The sequence below is a fragment of the Asterias amurensis genome, chromosome 16 (genome assembly GCF_032118995.1).
Source record: "Asterias amurensis chromosome 16, ASM3211899v1".
Taxonomy (NCBI): Eukaryota; Metazoa; Echinodermata; class Asteroidea; order Forcipulatida; family Asteriidae; genus Asterias; species Asterias amurensis.
The window spans coordinates 14,477,868-14,494,135 of NC_092663.1; the positions used below are offsets into that span (position 1 = coordinate 14,477,868).

General features: G+C 39.6%; 2 protein-coding genes across 2 annotated transcripts in view; one reads left to right on the plus strand and one right to left on the minus strand.

Moving 5' to 3' along the window:
- Positions 1-11,317, minus strand: part of LOC139948926 (ceramide kinase-like protein) — a 35,108-nt gene extending 23,791 nt beyond the window's left edge. The window contains exons 1-2 of the mRNA XM_071947298.1: positions 10,536-11,317; positions 7,720-7,953 (exon numbers count right to left, since the gene is read on the minus strand). Of these exons, the coding sequence (XP_071803399.1) occupies positions 7,720-7,953; positions 10,536-10,779 (478 nt within the window). The 5' untranslated portion in view covers positions 10,780-11,317. The remainder of the gene's footprint in view (positions 1-7,719; positions 7,954-10,535) is intronic.
- LOC139948964 (sugar transporter SWEET1-like) overlaps positions 1-16,268 on the plus strand; it is a 78,922-nt gene that overhangs the window by 42,708 nt on the left and 19,946 nt on the right. The gene's annotated exons all lie outside the window — the stretch shown is intronic.

The following is a 16,268-nucleotide window of genomic DNA, read 5'->3' on the forward strand; positions in this document are numbered from 1 at the left end:
GTCCTTTTTCGTGCGTGATTTCATCTTGGGTCGTGCTGGACATCTGTGGTGCCGCGTGCGCCTTGACTTAAGGCCAGCATCTCTTGAGACCCCGCTTCAAAAAATATGCATACATGGTTATTTGTCATACCTCATAATATCTGTTTTAATGTTTAACTGTTTAATAATTAATGTTTAATTCAAATACTATGCATTTTAATTTGACCGTACGAAGTAATAAAACAATAAATAAAAAATAAATACATAATAATAATAAATAAATAAATAAACACAATTAGACACAAAGTAGCAACATTGCCCCCCCCCCCCCCCAGCAAAACAACATAATTCCACTGCGAAATAGATATTGGGATTGGTAGAAGTCACAGTTATTCAAAACAAGCTTCAGATCTTGTAACTATATCACTTTAATAATCACATTTTCAATACAATATTAAATATATATATGTTTTTTTGAAAATAAATAAGCATAATCGCCTCTATAACAAGAATATAGTCATTGTTCATTTGTGTCGTCGCCGCATGCAATGCAGAACGACTAAGAAAAAAAATAGATCTTTTATTTTTGCTCTAATTCCATGACCGAGTGACAGTTAGCCAGCGTGGCTTTTGGAAAATACAAGTGAGCTCATGACCTGATTTTGGTTCGTTGCTCGAATTAAAGGCACTGTATACGTTTTGTAACAGTCACAGACCAGTCTTCTCACTTGGTATATCCATGGAGGTAGAAATCTCAACATTATGCATAAAATAACAAAACTGTGAAAATTTTGACTCTTTGAAGTTGCAAGAGAATAATAAAAGAAAAACACACGTATTGCATTACTTTGTGTGCTTACAGATGCATGTAAAAGGTTTCAGCTGAATGTTTTTTTTTATTTATTGAGTGAGAAATTACCTCTTTCTCAGAAACTAATTCAGAGGGAGCCGTTTTTCACAAAGTTTTATGCTATCAACAGCTCTCCATTGCTCGTTACCAAGTAAGTTTTTTTATGCTATCAAATATTTTGAGTCCAATTACAAACTGGTCAAGTGCCTTTAAGTAGATGACCTGATTTGTGTTCGTCTCTAGAATTAAGAGAGGTTTTATCATTGTATAAGTCTTTCAAATAACTCAGTGGATATATTCCCAAGGCTCCTTGAAGACGCTATAGGTTCTCATGGTAACGAAGAATATGATACGACTGCTCTCTCTCTTTATTTCTTTTGACAATAGTTTCATTTTAAAATTGTGTGGCGCATAGGCTTTAAAGCCAATGGACACTTTCGGAACAAAAAAAAACAAAATAAAGGTTCACAGATTTACAAATAACCTACAGGATTTACAGAAGGTAATGATGAAAGACTTCTCTTGAAATATTATTCCATGAAATGCTTTACTTTTTGAGAAAACATTAAAACAATATCAATTCTCGATATCGAGATTTACAGGTTTATTTTAAACGCATGTCATGACACGGCGAAACGTGCGGAAACATGGGTGGGTTTTCCCGTTATTTTCTCCCGACTCCGATGACTGATTGAGCCTAAATTTTCACAGTTTGTTTATTTTATATATAAGTTGTGATACACGAAGTGTGGGCTTTGGACAATACTGTTTATCGAAAGTGTCCAATGGCTTTAAAGGGATGGTATGACTTCGGAGTAATGTGGTTCTATAAAAAGGTAAACGTTTTTGTGCCCCAAAAATTGAATCAGAACTTCCTAAAACGCTTTTCAGATTGTGTATTCCTGTGTAGGGATTATTCTTCCTTCAAGGACAATCTTTACGGACTGTCGGCGACCATCTTTTGTATAAAAAAATTCACAGTAGTTTAATTGTGTACACCTACATTGATACAGGCTAGATTAACAATAAAATCAAACGGTAAAAAAAACTAAAGGATATATTATTTGCCCAGGTTTGTAAACAAAAGTAATCCGATTACCTGTCTTAATTCCATCGGTTTAGAGGAATCAAATTTTAATGAAGGTTGTTTTTGCGTGTGTAGTTCGTTTCCATTGACAACGGAGAAACAATAACAAGTCAACAACGATGCAAGGTTGAAAAGTATGTATAGAGAGCTTTTTTTGTGAGTTGAAAGAAGGAATGAGATGAATTTACAGATAACCTTGGCTTAGCTCACTGTCACAATGTTTTGACTTGGTACAAACCATTTTAAGAAGACTTTCCCAACGATATACAGGATTTCATTTGTTATTGAAGTATCGGATTGAAACGTCTTGCAGTGAATCTATTCTCAATGCATTAATGTGATAATTTATTTCACTTCATTCCTTTATGGGGAAAATGTAAATAGCTAGCATTTTGAAATGCTCAGCAACATTATTCACTGTCGTCAGCTTATAACTGACGGCCGGTTCTGCAGGTTTTACTTCAAGGGCATGATGCAACATCTTGACCTTGTGAGCATTAATTCACATTTGACGTAACCGTTTCAGACGTAATTACTTTGAACTTATAACCACGTGTCAGATGTTATTGGTTTTAAACACCGGTTTGTCGGAAGTGACGGTCTGTCGGCAGTAATTGGTCTTTAACAGTTTGTCGGACGTAATATGGCTGACGACGGAATATGACAACGTAGTGTTTGACGAAACGGGTTTTTGAACGATAGGGTCTTACCTAAGGTAATACGTAAACACATTACGTGTGTCGGACGTAATGTGTTCGACAAAACGATTTACCGGACGAACTTTGGTCATAGTACATTCTTTATAATATTGGTTGTTTACATGTACACTTTGAAATATTATGGAATTAGTGAGATGAATTGAATTGATTTGAATTGTAATATCCGTGTGGCCAACGTTATGCTCAAACGTAAAGCTTCAACAAACCAAACGTAAAACTTTCGAGTATTGACTGTACAAACCTCAGATGGGGGTCCAAATAGTTGGAGCCACTAGTTGATTTGTTTGAACAAGTATTCATTATTACTGATCGCAAATAGGGAACACGACATAGTTACTTGAATCATGTCGAATGCTTAACTATCTTCATGTCTGGAAGACCAAAAACGACTGGTACGCCATAAAACTATACGTGACTTTAAATTGTTAACTGAAGGTTCCTCACGTGCGACAAACCCATTTGTCGCTCCGTTTCACCTACGGGCACGATTCCAATTTGGTGGCCCAGTATTCTAGAATAAAGAGGAATCCTTTTAGTGAGGGGTGACAATGTTGCAGACTGTCCACTTTGTCTACAAATTTCATGAAATTACTTCTTGTTCGTGGGTGTTTAAAAAATATCTAGGTCTTTTTGTTCATGATATTGTCAGGTGCTTGCATGCTCCGGTAGAAACAACGAGGTAGATAAAACGGTTATCGAATAACAGTGAATTCGGTAGCACGGGATCCTTTTCAAATGCAATGTTCATCTAAACAGTCATTGCTTTCAACTACAAGCGCTTCTTCCATTTTTACGGTCAAAGATAATTTTCTTCACGCTGCTCCATTTCTTTGGAATAGTCTTCCTGTGCATACTCGCCAGTGCTTTACACTGTTCTAAGTCTCTGTTAAAAACCTCATTTGTTTGAAGCTGCTTATTTGTAATCTGCATATACTTGTAATTGTATATTTCACTCAATTGTATATTTAAGCGTCCAGTGCCTTTAACATCTTGATGTAATTGCATGGGATAAAAGCCAAGTCGTACGCCAAACCGGTATATGCTTAGTGCCATTAACGTCCGGGTCAGAGTTGAACCCCCAAACTAAACAGTCTGGTACCAAACGTCGCGACGGTTCAACTTTAACCCAAACGTCCTGAATGGCCTTGTAACAGCCGGTGCGCCCGATTCGTTACAACACAGCAATAAAAAACGATTGTGCTCAGCTCAAATGCGACTCCACTATGAATAGAGACACACACAGCTAGGTTAAAATATGGAAATGTAACAATCGATCAATCAACAGCTTTCCAGCCACCCCCCCCCCCCCGTTCACATTCTCCTTTATGAATGATTGCAGACACTGGCAGCAGGATCGTCTGTTCTAATCAAACAGATCCATGATATATTGGTGTTGAAACACGCCACGCGCCTAGAGGGACTATGTGACGACTTGAAACTAGGCTACGGGGGTGTATCATTTATAATGCACTTAACGGGACATCGCGTAAATGTGTCTCTTCTTTCTTTAAAGGGAAGGTTAGCGTTTGATAACCGCTCCTCAAATGAATGCGTAAAATGTTTCTACCGTTTTTCTTTAAAGGTGTTCACCAGGCCGGTGTTTATATCCGGTTTCCTTGTCCCTGGACAGAATGCCAGTCCATCGCATGGCCCAATTTCATTTTTACATAAAGGAAATATCCCTGCTTAGCAATAATTGGCAGGATACCAGTCACAAAATTTTAATGTGACATGGTATTTTGGCTGGTAATCATTTATTCGTTTTGTTTAGCTTTTCTAGTGATTTGGAAGCTCAATGAAATTAGGCAAATGTTATGTACCAGCAGCTCTCACTGGTACTCAATTGTACTCCTGGGTGGAGAGAAGCAATTTGAGGACAAAGTACCGTTCTCGGTTACAAAGGATTTATTTATTTATTTATTTTAAATCTTTAGACAAACACAATAGTTACAAGTTGTATAGGGGCTGTCAAGGTTAAAACAAAAGTATAAAACTGACATCAAAAGATGTGTAAAACCAGACCCCTGCCAACGATAAAAATATAATTATACAATATAGAAAGGTGATTGCACTGAAACATTTTAGAATCACACAATAGAAATCATTAAAACACAAGCAAAATCAGACTATTGGAAACAAAAAACTACACCCACAACAAAACACCGCAGCGATAAGAGGAAGGGACAACAATTGAAAATTAAAAAAACAGAGAATGGACTCAAAAAAACCTCAGAAAAAAAAAAAAATAAATAAAATTGGCACAGAGTGCACCCTCACAGATTCATGCCAACCCACTGGGCCCGAGGACAATGATAGCAGAGTATGTTGCCCTAGACCGCCTTGCCACGGCACCCCCAGCAGTTTACATAATCAACCATTAATTTCGTTGGTCACGTTTTAAGAGAGCAAGCATGTGGAGGGTTTATGTATTCGTGCGTCATCGGCCGGATCCGACTCCGGCAACCGAAATTAACCAATTTTGAGGTTTCTTGAAACTCTATTTTTCGACCTTGGCAGCAGCCTTCCAAACAGTCATTAATTTCCTGCACGATTAATACTTGCAGGAATATTATCATTGTATGTGATGTGAGATATCTGTTTGCGGTGTGTGTATCTACTCGCCTGGTGGATATTGTTCTTTAGAGAACTGTCTTGCTGTTGTATTCTACTAACCGCAGAGTAAATTAGAATTGGTGATCTTTCAGATCAAAATCATCATCAGCTGTTCTGCCTTGTCTCAAATGGTTTGAGACAAGACCCCATTGGTCATGTCATACCGATTAGACCCGTGCACCTCCGTGACGTCACACCGTACGCAGATCTACTGTTATGTTCGCCATGGGAGTCATTTAAAGGCAGTGGACACCATTTGTAGTTCCTCAAAATAATGATCAGCATGAAAACTTACTCGGTTTATCGAGCAACGTAAAACACAGGGTATGTTTTCCCTTTTAACACGCCGAATCGCCGAAAATTGGCGCTATGCTGTATAACACGTTATAGACATTAGCTATCAGAAAAAAAGACCCGTGTGATGACGTCAGTTGGTCTAGTACAATCAGTCACATTTTTTGACTGGTACATTTGTACAGAATCGACAAGTGGATTGGTTACCAAGAGATGTCTGGGGAGTGTTCAAGTGCTCATGCTTTCCAATGTCCAGATGTGCCCAAAAGCTTTCAGCGTGTCGAGTAAAAAAAAACAGTATAGAATGCCAATTGTGTGTTGATAAATATGTCAGTAAAAGAGTTTATAACGTTTTTTTCAGGTGTAGTTTGTATGTATTCTCACACCGATGTATATCAAAGACACTGGACACTATTGGTAATTACTCAACATAATTATTAGCATAAAACCTTACTTGGTAACGAGTAATGGGGGAGAGGTTGATAGTATAAAACATTGTGAGAAACGGCTCCCTCTGAAGTGGCGGTAGTTTTCGAGAAAGAAGTAATTTTCCACGAATTTGATTTCGAGACCTCAGATTTAGAATTTGAGGTCTCGAAATCAAGCATCTGAAAGCACACAACTTTGTGTGACAAGGGTGTCCCTTCTTGTATGTATATGTTGAGATACACCAAGTAAGAAGACTGGTCTTTGACAATTACCAATAGCGTCCAGTGTCCAGCAATGTCAACTAGGTACTTTCACTAGAACTATGGAAAAGGTCCAAAGGCAAGTCACTCGGATGATAATGTCTTTCAGCTGTATGTATTAAAGCATTGTTTACTCAGTACTTTCTCGAGTTCTGTGAAGAAAAGAATTCACTGGCAATTCACTCGTATGATTCAGTTACTGTACGCAACCTATATAAACCTGTTTTTTCTATATAAGTAAAGTGTAACCGATTATTCAAAGGTCACCCTGCTCCTGGCATGATGTGCTTGACATTCTTAATCTAGGGTTTCCATCTTGCTCCTTTTTCCTTTTTTTTTTTTTGGGGGGGGGGGGGGCTGATTAATATTTCAAGAGGCCAAGGAGGTTGGGACTGGGACTCAATAAGAGTGATGTTCACACCATCTTAAGGAACGAAAATCAATATCCACCTAACCCTGGATCTTGTTAATATCTGGGTATTTGGGTCACTAAGATATTAAAGCATTTTAAATGAGGGTGGCCTTGAAGGAATGTGTACTTTACGAATGCTCGAGTAAGTTTAAAGGAACACGTTGCCTTGGATCGGTCGAGTTGGTCTTTAAAAAGCATTTGTAACCGTTTGTTATAGAATGCGTATGGGTAGAAAGATGTTATAAAAGTAGAATACAATAATTCACACAAACATGCCTCGAAATAGAATGTTTTTCCTTTTAACTCGTCGCCTAACACGGTCGGTCATTTATGGGAGTCAAATTTCTGACTCCCATAAGGCCGACCGTGTTAGTTCGCAAAATGAAAGGAAAACCACGCAATTTCGAGGCATATTTTTGTGTGGATCATTGTATTATACTTTTAAAACATCTTTCCAACCGTATGCATTTCATAACAAACGGTTGCAAAAGCTTTTTATAGACCAACCCGTCCGATCCAAGGCAAACTGTTCCTTTAACATTGCGGGGCATAAATCAGGATTTGCCGTTAGTCTATTCGTGTTGTCTAGAAAAAGCGATACCTCTACAAAATACGAGCGCGGAAACCTTGTTTTGATGTTCGAAATGATAATAAACATGCACTAATACAAAGCACATTTCAGACTTGATGCAAATCCGAGTTAAAAGCCCATTTTTAACGACTTTCGGGGTCAGTCTGATCCAGGAATGGGTTCAGCTGACCCAGAAAGGTATCAGACATCGGGGAAAATCACCAAAGTAAAAAAAAAAAGAATTGATCTGATGAAAACGTTATTCACGCTGCTGCACAGGGACAAAGTCATTTCCGAATATACGGCTCTGGCTGTGTCTCTGAGGTTGTCATGCATTGAAGTAAATGATGCCAATGTAGTAACACCCATAGCAACAGCCACAGCCGCTAAATCGGAAACGGCATAAGACTAGACGGCACTCAAACCATAACTAAACTTAGCTTTGAAAATGCTATTTGCATACTGTAAAATCTACATAATTTACATATAAAGGGGTGGGGTTTACCTTTCAATACGGAGTCGATAGCGCTGCACCATGTCTGACAGTTCTCCTCATTGGTCGACCGCAGTGTGACGCAGTCCTCTGTCAGTATGTTCGGATCCTTCTTGCAGGGCGTGGCTACGGACAGGGTCACGCCCTTCGGGTATCCCCGGTTCTTGCCCGGTTTTTGCACCCTTTTGATCTTGACGGCGTACACGTCGTGCATGGAGACCGAGGCGCCTCTGCTTCCAATTTGCCCTGTATTTTGTATTTAAATATGAATTGCAATAATCAACTTCTTAAAGGCAGTGGACACTGTTGGTATTTACTCAAAATTATTATTAGCATACAACCTTACTTGGTAAAGAGTAATGGGTAGCTGTTGGTAGTATAAAACATTGTGAGAAAAGGCTCCCACTGAAGTAACGTAGTTTTCGAGAAAGAAGTAATTTTCCACGAATTTGATTTAGAGACCTCAGAATTAGAATTTGAGGTCTCGAAATAAAGCATCTGAAAGCACACTTCTTGTGACAAGGTGTTTTTTCTTTCATTATTATGTCGCAACTTCGACGACCAATTTCACATGTTTGTTATTTAATGCATAAAATATATTGAGACACACCAAGTGAGAAGACTGGTCTTTTGAATATCTTTTTTAGCAAACAATTACAACATCAACAACAACAACACTACCAACGACGACAAGCAAACGACAACGACGCAAACCAAAACATGGAACGCGAGCAGCTATTTTGGTGACTCTTCAACACTTTCTGTGACGACAACACCAACAACATAACTAGTGTAACCTTGTTCTGGGGAGCATTCTGTATTATTTTTGGCAACAATGAAGTTTGTTTTATTTCGAACGAGTTCATCCTGATGAACTACAAACACAAAGCACGACAAGCATGCACGTCTCAAATGAAAAGTCGTAAACATAAAGACCTTCAATATTTGTTTTGTTCGTTTTCCGGTTTTAGAAAAATCTAAAATAGATACGTGTTAGTTTCTATGTAGCAAACTGTTCCAATCGCAGAGAAATGTCTTAAGAAAACCTTGGTGTATTTGAAGTCTATTCTTAGGGACACAAATAATATCAGTTATTAAATTAATCACACTTCCGGACGACCATGAAGATTTCAAAAGAAAGTGTCCCCAATTTTGTAACCTCGTGATAAATTTAAATTTAGCTTAGCCTTACCTTTCGCTTCCTTAAAAACGAGGTTGACCCTTAGTTTTTTTTTAACCGTTCGATAGCCTTGCTCAAGGCAGTCGCATTATTCGCTCCGAAAAGACGCAGCTGTAAACCCACCCGCCGTATACCCTGTGCGATCACACCGAATGACCAACCCGTATACACACTGTCACATCGCACGAATACTGTTCACACAAGTCATCGCACTCGTACACCATTAACCGCATGCGGAGGCCGTCAGGCCGACAGCCTTGTCGGATCTGTATCTTCCCGTTTTAATGTGTTGTATTGAAAAAATTCCAATAGTGGACGAAATTGGGGGGGCTCGAGGATATGCTAGTATGCAGCTCATGAATATGTATATCGTTCGTCAGACCTATCAGACAACACAGGATGTGAGGCAAATGAATTATTCATTTTGACGTCACGCACTTCCCTTATCACGACCTTTGGACCCTATTATGCGTCCGTGGTGGTGGTGTGTGAGGTAAACATGTCTCGTCTTTCGCGGGCATTATAGTAATGAGCTGACCGTGGGAACTCTTCGCTTATTATAGTAATGAGGTCAGTGGCTTCAACACAGATCCTACAAGGCTGTCGGCCTGACGGCCTCCGCATGCGGATAGTGTACGGGGGCATCGTGTCGTGCGATGTTATGCACAGTGAATACGGGTGGGTTTTACGCACAGTGAATACGGGTGGGTGTTTATTCAGCGGCGGTCTTTTTTCGGAGTGAATAATTCGACTGCCTTGAGCAAGGCTAACCGTTCGATTGTTCGCGTTTTGAGATATCGCCATAAAACCAGCTCTTATATAGCGCAAATCCAAAAAAATGATCATTGCGCTTTACACACAAACAAAAAGCAAATAATTATAATACACTAGAATAAATAAGTTTTGAGGTTGCGTTTGAAAGCAGAAACTGTTGGAGAGGACCTTAGAGCACGTGGTAATGTGTTCCAGAGAGTTGGCCCGAAAACACTGAACGATCCATCGCCTATCGGCCTGCTACTCTTTGGAATGGAAAGACTAGTAACGTCCCGGCTCGATCGCAGGCCTTCCCTAGATGGTACATGAGTGGCAATGCAGTCTTTCAGTTAGACAGGCGACAGATCGTTCAGAGCTTTAAATATGTAAATCCGGAGCAAAAAGTGTCCACGCAGGAAGGGTACTCCCTGAACAGGAACACACAATCTGAGAAGCGTTACTGTAGTAACACTTCTCAGGTTTAATTTTTTGGGGATAAATTAATGATTACCAAATGTATTGACTTTCCCTGTAAGCACCGTGATGCCACAGTCTAGAAACCCGACGTCAAGTTTTCGACGTTGAGATAGACAAAGATGCAGCGTTGATTTGTGTGACTTAACCTAGGTTTTCATGATAAGATTTGTAATTCTGCCAAATTGCTACACCGTATAAAACCTTTATTTCAACACCAGGCCCCACCAGGCCCATATACATGTAGGATGCATGCGTGGTTTGGGACAGGATAATGTCAAAAGCACGTACCTGTAATGGTATAGGCCTAAGCGAGTGCCGCATGAAAGATTGAAGACCACTTACCTTCTTTTAAATATCTTCTTTGTAATGACAGAAATAAACCCTCCCACTATTATGCCATGCAACCCAGAGGACTCACCATCGTGTCTCGCCGGCTGTATAAGACTCCAACTGATCCTATCCTTCTCCAGCGTGACGTCATAATGTTTACTCCCAATGTCGAATATCCCCCTCAATGGTAGCTTGAGGGGCGTGGTCGGACCCAGTTGTTCCTCCTCCTGGTGGTCGAGTCTGAAGGCAACTTTCCTCTTCTGCGAGGAGGGGAAGTCTTTCAGAGCCATGGTAGGGACAGCGCGGTTAGATGTCCAGGCTGCTTTGGCCATGAAGTTGTGAATCCCGAAGCCTTCAGGATGTCCCTGGGTGCCGTGAATGGCAGTGATTCACTTACGTCCCTAACAACACCTTTCTGTCGAGAGCTCTTTGCTTGTTTCTTCGACACTCGGTTATAGACGAAGCCCTCCTTCGACACAAGATGATGAGGTATATATTAATCTTGGACAAACATTATGTTTCCGTTAATAAATATTTGTTTTTAAAGAATATCTTCGACACTCAGTTTGACGAAACCCTACTCCTTCGACACAAAATGACGAGGTAACTACTTGGAAAAAACAATTTGCGGTTCCTTTAATGACTTTCTTTACTCAAATCCTGCATTCACGATGCTTTTCCGTCGACAGCTCTCTCTATGTTTTTTAAAGAGTATATTCGACGCTTGGTTTGACGAACCCCTCCTCCTTCGACACAAGATGATGATAGTTTTGGAAAAAATTGTGGTTCCTTCTATAGTGGCGCTCTTTTAAACTACACGATGCATTTTTGTCGACTGCTCACTGTTAGTTTCTTAAGTATCCTCGACACTCTATTTGACGAAGCTCTTCTTCGACACAAGATGGTTAAACACTATTTAGCCTTTAAAGTGACGATCTTCTTTACGATGCCTTTATGTCGACAGCTTTTGTGTTTCCCTCCCTCTCTCTCTTCTTCTTTCTGTAGACTACGTTTCAAACTTTCCGAAGCCTTGTTCGACACAATATTGGCCGACACTTTCCGGGAACTCAAGGCTTTCTCTTTTGAAATACTGCACTTTCGTCTCTCCTTATTTTGGCTTTTCGTCGTCTTTCATTTCTTATTTTTTCAAAGAGTAAATTCGTCACATAGTTTTAACTGTTATCCAAAATCCATCGATAATTGCGATGGATTGTGTATTTGGCGATCGGTTTCGGCGTTTGAGATGATCAAAACTCGTTACTGTCGGCCCCGGTCCTATAAAATTGTCTCTCTTTGACGCCCTTTCTATGTTGTTACTCACAACACTCCACACCCCCTGCACCTCCCTTGACTGTCGTTGACACCTTTCTTTGCCAGCCGACTCAACTTTCTCGACTCCACTTCCTTCGTCACTCCTCTTCAAAATCAGCGCCTCTAGCTCCACAGCAGATCCCGTTTTCTTATCTCGATCAATTTTTAAAACAGCTTTCACTTTAAATAAAAATATGGCTAGTTTCTCTAAAAGGTGAAGGTTGGCTCCTTATCGAGAACTCAATCATTGCAGTGACGTTAATATTATTCTTAACACAGCAGTTAGATTCGCCCTGCAGAAACACATCCATAAACATCATTTCATCATCGGAGTTAGAGTCACATTTCCCCCCTGAAGGCAGGTCTCGATCAACCACGGAAAACAAAATGAATACACATGACGAAAGCATCTCATGTTGATGTGTAGAATACAGTCATAGGTTGTTCCCCATCCGACTGTAATTACACCAGCCAGTTGTCTGCATCAACCTTCCTCTCTAGACACGCTCAAATTAACTGAGTCACTGCGATCCTTAACTCCGTGTATGTCACGAAGATGGTGACTTCGTTTATTACCGCGCTTGTTTTTCTTTTTAATGAATGGCACGAAACTGCTCGCAGACACGTGAGACACAAACGCAATCTTGCCTCTCCGTGGGAAATGTAACGACTCGCGTGTCTGGCCTCCGGGGACCACGAACATGAACGCGGGAAAATGTCACGTATCACAAACATGAACGCGGGAAAAGGTTACCTCCATACACGAGGGCGGGAAATCCACTGTGACCGCCTGCTGATAATAGCATGGCGGGAACATTTCAATTCAAGGTTGATGTAGTTATTCTGAAGTTGAATTACTGTATTGTCGCTCTTTATTTTTATAAACCATGCAGTACGTAAGGTCACTTGCATCATTAGTAAGTGACGTAGGATCATTACAAAGGAAAAACTAGAGTGTAAAAAATGAAACTATGTCTAGGACTGTGACGCCGCGTCATTGTGCGTGAGGTAAATGACGCCCTCATAGCAACCCCCTTAACAACGGTCGAAGTCGTAGCTGTTTAATAAGGGAACACGTTGCCTTGGATCGGTCGAGTTGGTCTTTGAAAAGCGTTTGTAACCGTTTGTTATAAAATGCATATGATTGGAAAGATATTTTAAAAGTAGAATACAATGATCCACACAAGTATCACTCAAAATTGCGTGGTTTTCCTTTTACCTCGTAGACAAACACGGTCGGCCATTTATGGGAGTCAAATGTTTGACTCCCATAAGTGGCCGACCGTGTTAGTTCGCAAAATGAAAGGAAAACCACGCAATTTCGAGTGATACTTGTGTGGATCATTGTATTTTACTTTTAATCAATTGTTCATAGCATTTTACAACAAACGGTTACAAACGCTTTTCAAAGACCAACTCGACCGATCCAAGGCAACGTGTTCCTTCATTATTGGAAAGTGACGTAGGGTCGTTAAAAAAAAGAATCAGAGTATTAAAGCCCGTGTCCAAATTCGCAGCTACGGCCGGCTACCGCTTCGGCTTGCTGGATCACATCGTCACCATGTTAGGACACTTTCAAAGCAACCCCTTGGCAACAGCCTTAGCTGTAGCCTCCAATGCGGATACGGCCTCAGTTTGCACGACGAGTGTGTACGTTGTCAACCTCGAGCCCGGGAATTTAAGAAGGTATCAATTTTGCATTGAGTATTAGCGTCGCATAGACTTGGTTCCAAGTCATGTGATCGTGGTTTTTAGTCGTCCTGATAGCCGATACATTATTGGGGGAATTCTGTGTGGCTGATGCAGAGAATTAACCGCAGTCTCAGACTTGGAATCAAGTCTAAGACTCGCCTATTAGTTTAGCTACATCGCCATTAGCATTTACATATCTCAGCAAGGCCATTTATATCAATTTAAATCTACACTCGCTTGCGTTGTCGCTGTGTAATCGTCCTTTCACTAATATTAATGATTTGCGGGAATTGATTTCAAGACAAGTTGTTGTTTGTTTTTTTACTTTGTGGGTTTTTGTTTTGTTTTGTTTTGTTTGTTTGGTGGTGTGTTGGGAAGTTACGGGTGTTCGTTGTTTATAATCAGCGTGTTTGTGTGTTTTTATTCCTTTATTGTGGGTTTTTTCTGGGGTTGTTTTTTTTGGGGGGGGGTGGGGGTGTCTGTTCGCTTGCACATTTAATTTTTTTATTTTTTCGTTTTTTTGTTATGCGGATGGGGGTATTTGTTTATTGTTTTGGGGTGTGGTTCGAGGGTGTTGGTTGGGTGTAGTTTATTCTATGTTGGTTTTATCTTGGGATTGTTTAAGTTGTAATTTGTAAACCTTCGGCATATTTTGCAAACCCTAATTTAAGATCCCATTAGAAACTTTGTATCGTGAATCAGATAGATATACTCTCAATGCCATAAATGTATAAATATTGTCCCTGTTTAATTTTGGTTCATTTCTTACACACGACTGCATAATTTATTGCGAGCCTCTCGGCACGTCTTCAATATTCCAAGACAGAAATCACGCTCGACTGCAGCAAATTTTGAAGGACTTTAAGACTCAACGCAATAAAATCCTTTAAGTGTGTTTTTTTGAGGCCAGGGATTTTTGGCGCCAAACGTACGATCATCCTTGCTATCACTCGAGAAGCTGAGGGAGTGAAGTAATGCGAACATGAACACTCACCTAGATCTGATGAAATATAACTTATGTAAATGCTGACGTAAGACCACCCCAACCCCCCCCCCCCCCCTCACAGTTTGTCACTCGCCAGGCTGGCCTATATGAACAAGGGTTTATTAGATTTGGTTTTAGCAAAGTGTTGTATTACTCAGTACTTCCCCTGATCTGTGGAAAATATTCTATCGGGCATAATTACACAGGTGGGATTCAGAACCCACGGCCGCTGTAATTGCTGGTCATGGATTTCGTTTAAAGACACTGGACACTGTTGTTGGTAATTGTCAAAGACCAGTCTTCTTACTTGGTGTATCTCAACATATACATAAAATAACAACCCTGCTGTGAACATTTGAGCCCAATATTGGTTGTCGAAGATGCGAGATAATATAATGGGGGGAGGAAACACACTTGTCACACGAAGTTGTGTGCATACAGATGCTTGATTTCGGGACCTCAAATTCTAAATCTGAGGTCTCGAAGTCAAATTCGTGGAAAATAACTTCTTTCTCGAAAATTATCAGAGGGAGCCGTTTCTCACAATGCTTATACTTTCAACAGCTCCCCATTACTCGTTTCAAAGTGAGGTTTTATGCTAATAATTATTTTGAGTAATTGTTAATAGTGTCCACTGCCTTTAAGTTTGGGGACCCAGGGTGTTTTGAGGGGTGGGGCGCCAATGGGTGCAGGCCCGTGGGTTATAAGAGATGATAAAGTTTTCCCTGTCAGCTCACACACCGGTGGACTGTACCCCACATAAAAATTCAAATTCAAATTCTAACTCAAACTCAAATTCTAAACCTGAGGTCTCGAAATCAAATTCGTAGAAAATTACTTCTTTCTCTAAAACTATCGTCACTTCAGAGGGAGCCGTTTCTCACAATGTTTTTGATATCAACCTCTCCCCATTTCTTGTAATCAAGTCAGGTTTTATACTAATAATTATTTTGAGTAATTACCAATAGTGTCCACTGCCTTTAAGAGCGTTTGCATTAATACCCACTTTGTTTCCAGGGTCGCTATGGAGTAAGTTGGTTATCAGCTTCGTTTTGTCCTTTCAACCTTCTGAGTTTTGAATTGTGTATATAAAAATGGAAGGCCTTGAGGTGTTTATAGTTATGGGTTATTTTTATAAGCTTAGCGTTGGCCGCGATTGTTCGCGAAGACAAAGAGAGCACTTATACGCGGAATAGTCATTTGAGTTTTGAATTTGAACTTGAGATATCGGGTGCAAAGCTTTTTAATATTCGGATGATTTACATAAAATATACTTTGGTGTTATAAAGGGGAAACGGAAATAGTACCATAAAGTTGATATATCTGGGCTCTTATAGACGTGATGCCAAAGACGAAATAGTAAATAGTTGACAAAATTGAGATATCTGGTGCAAACTAAATTTTATATTCAGATGATTTACATGATATACTTTAATTAGTGCTAAAGGGAAACCAAGAAATTGGACAATTCTATAGGTGAGATATCTAAGGGTTGTATAATGTGATTAATAGTATATAATAATTATTATATAATATTATTCCGTCCTGAACATTCATATTATTAATGTTCAGGGCGAACATGTATAGGATATTATTAGTTTATACGATCGTCGGTATTCTAAGAGCACTTACACGCTGTAATTGATTTCATAAATTAAAAAAATCGGATGCATATAGCGGATGTTAATATTATGATGATATACATAAAGTATAGTTTGGTAGTAAGAGATTATATAGTGGGCGATATGGTGAGATATTTGGTTTTTATTACGAGGTATTATGTAATGTAAAACTACTTTATATTTTTATAATAGTACTAATAATATATAGTTT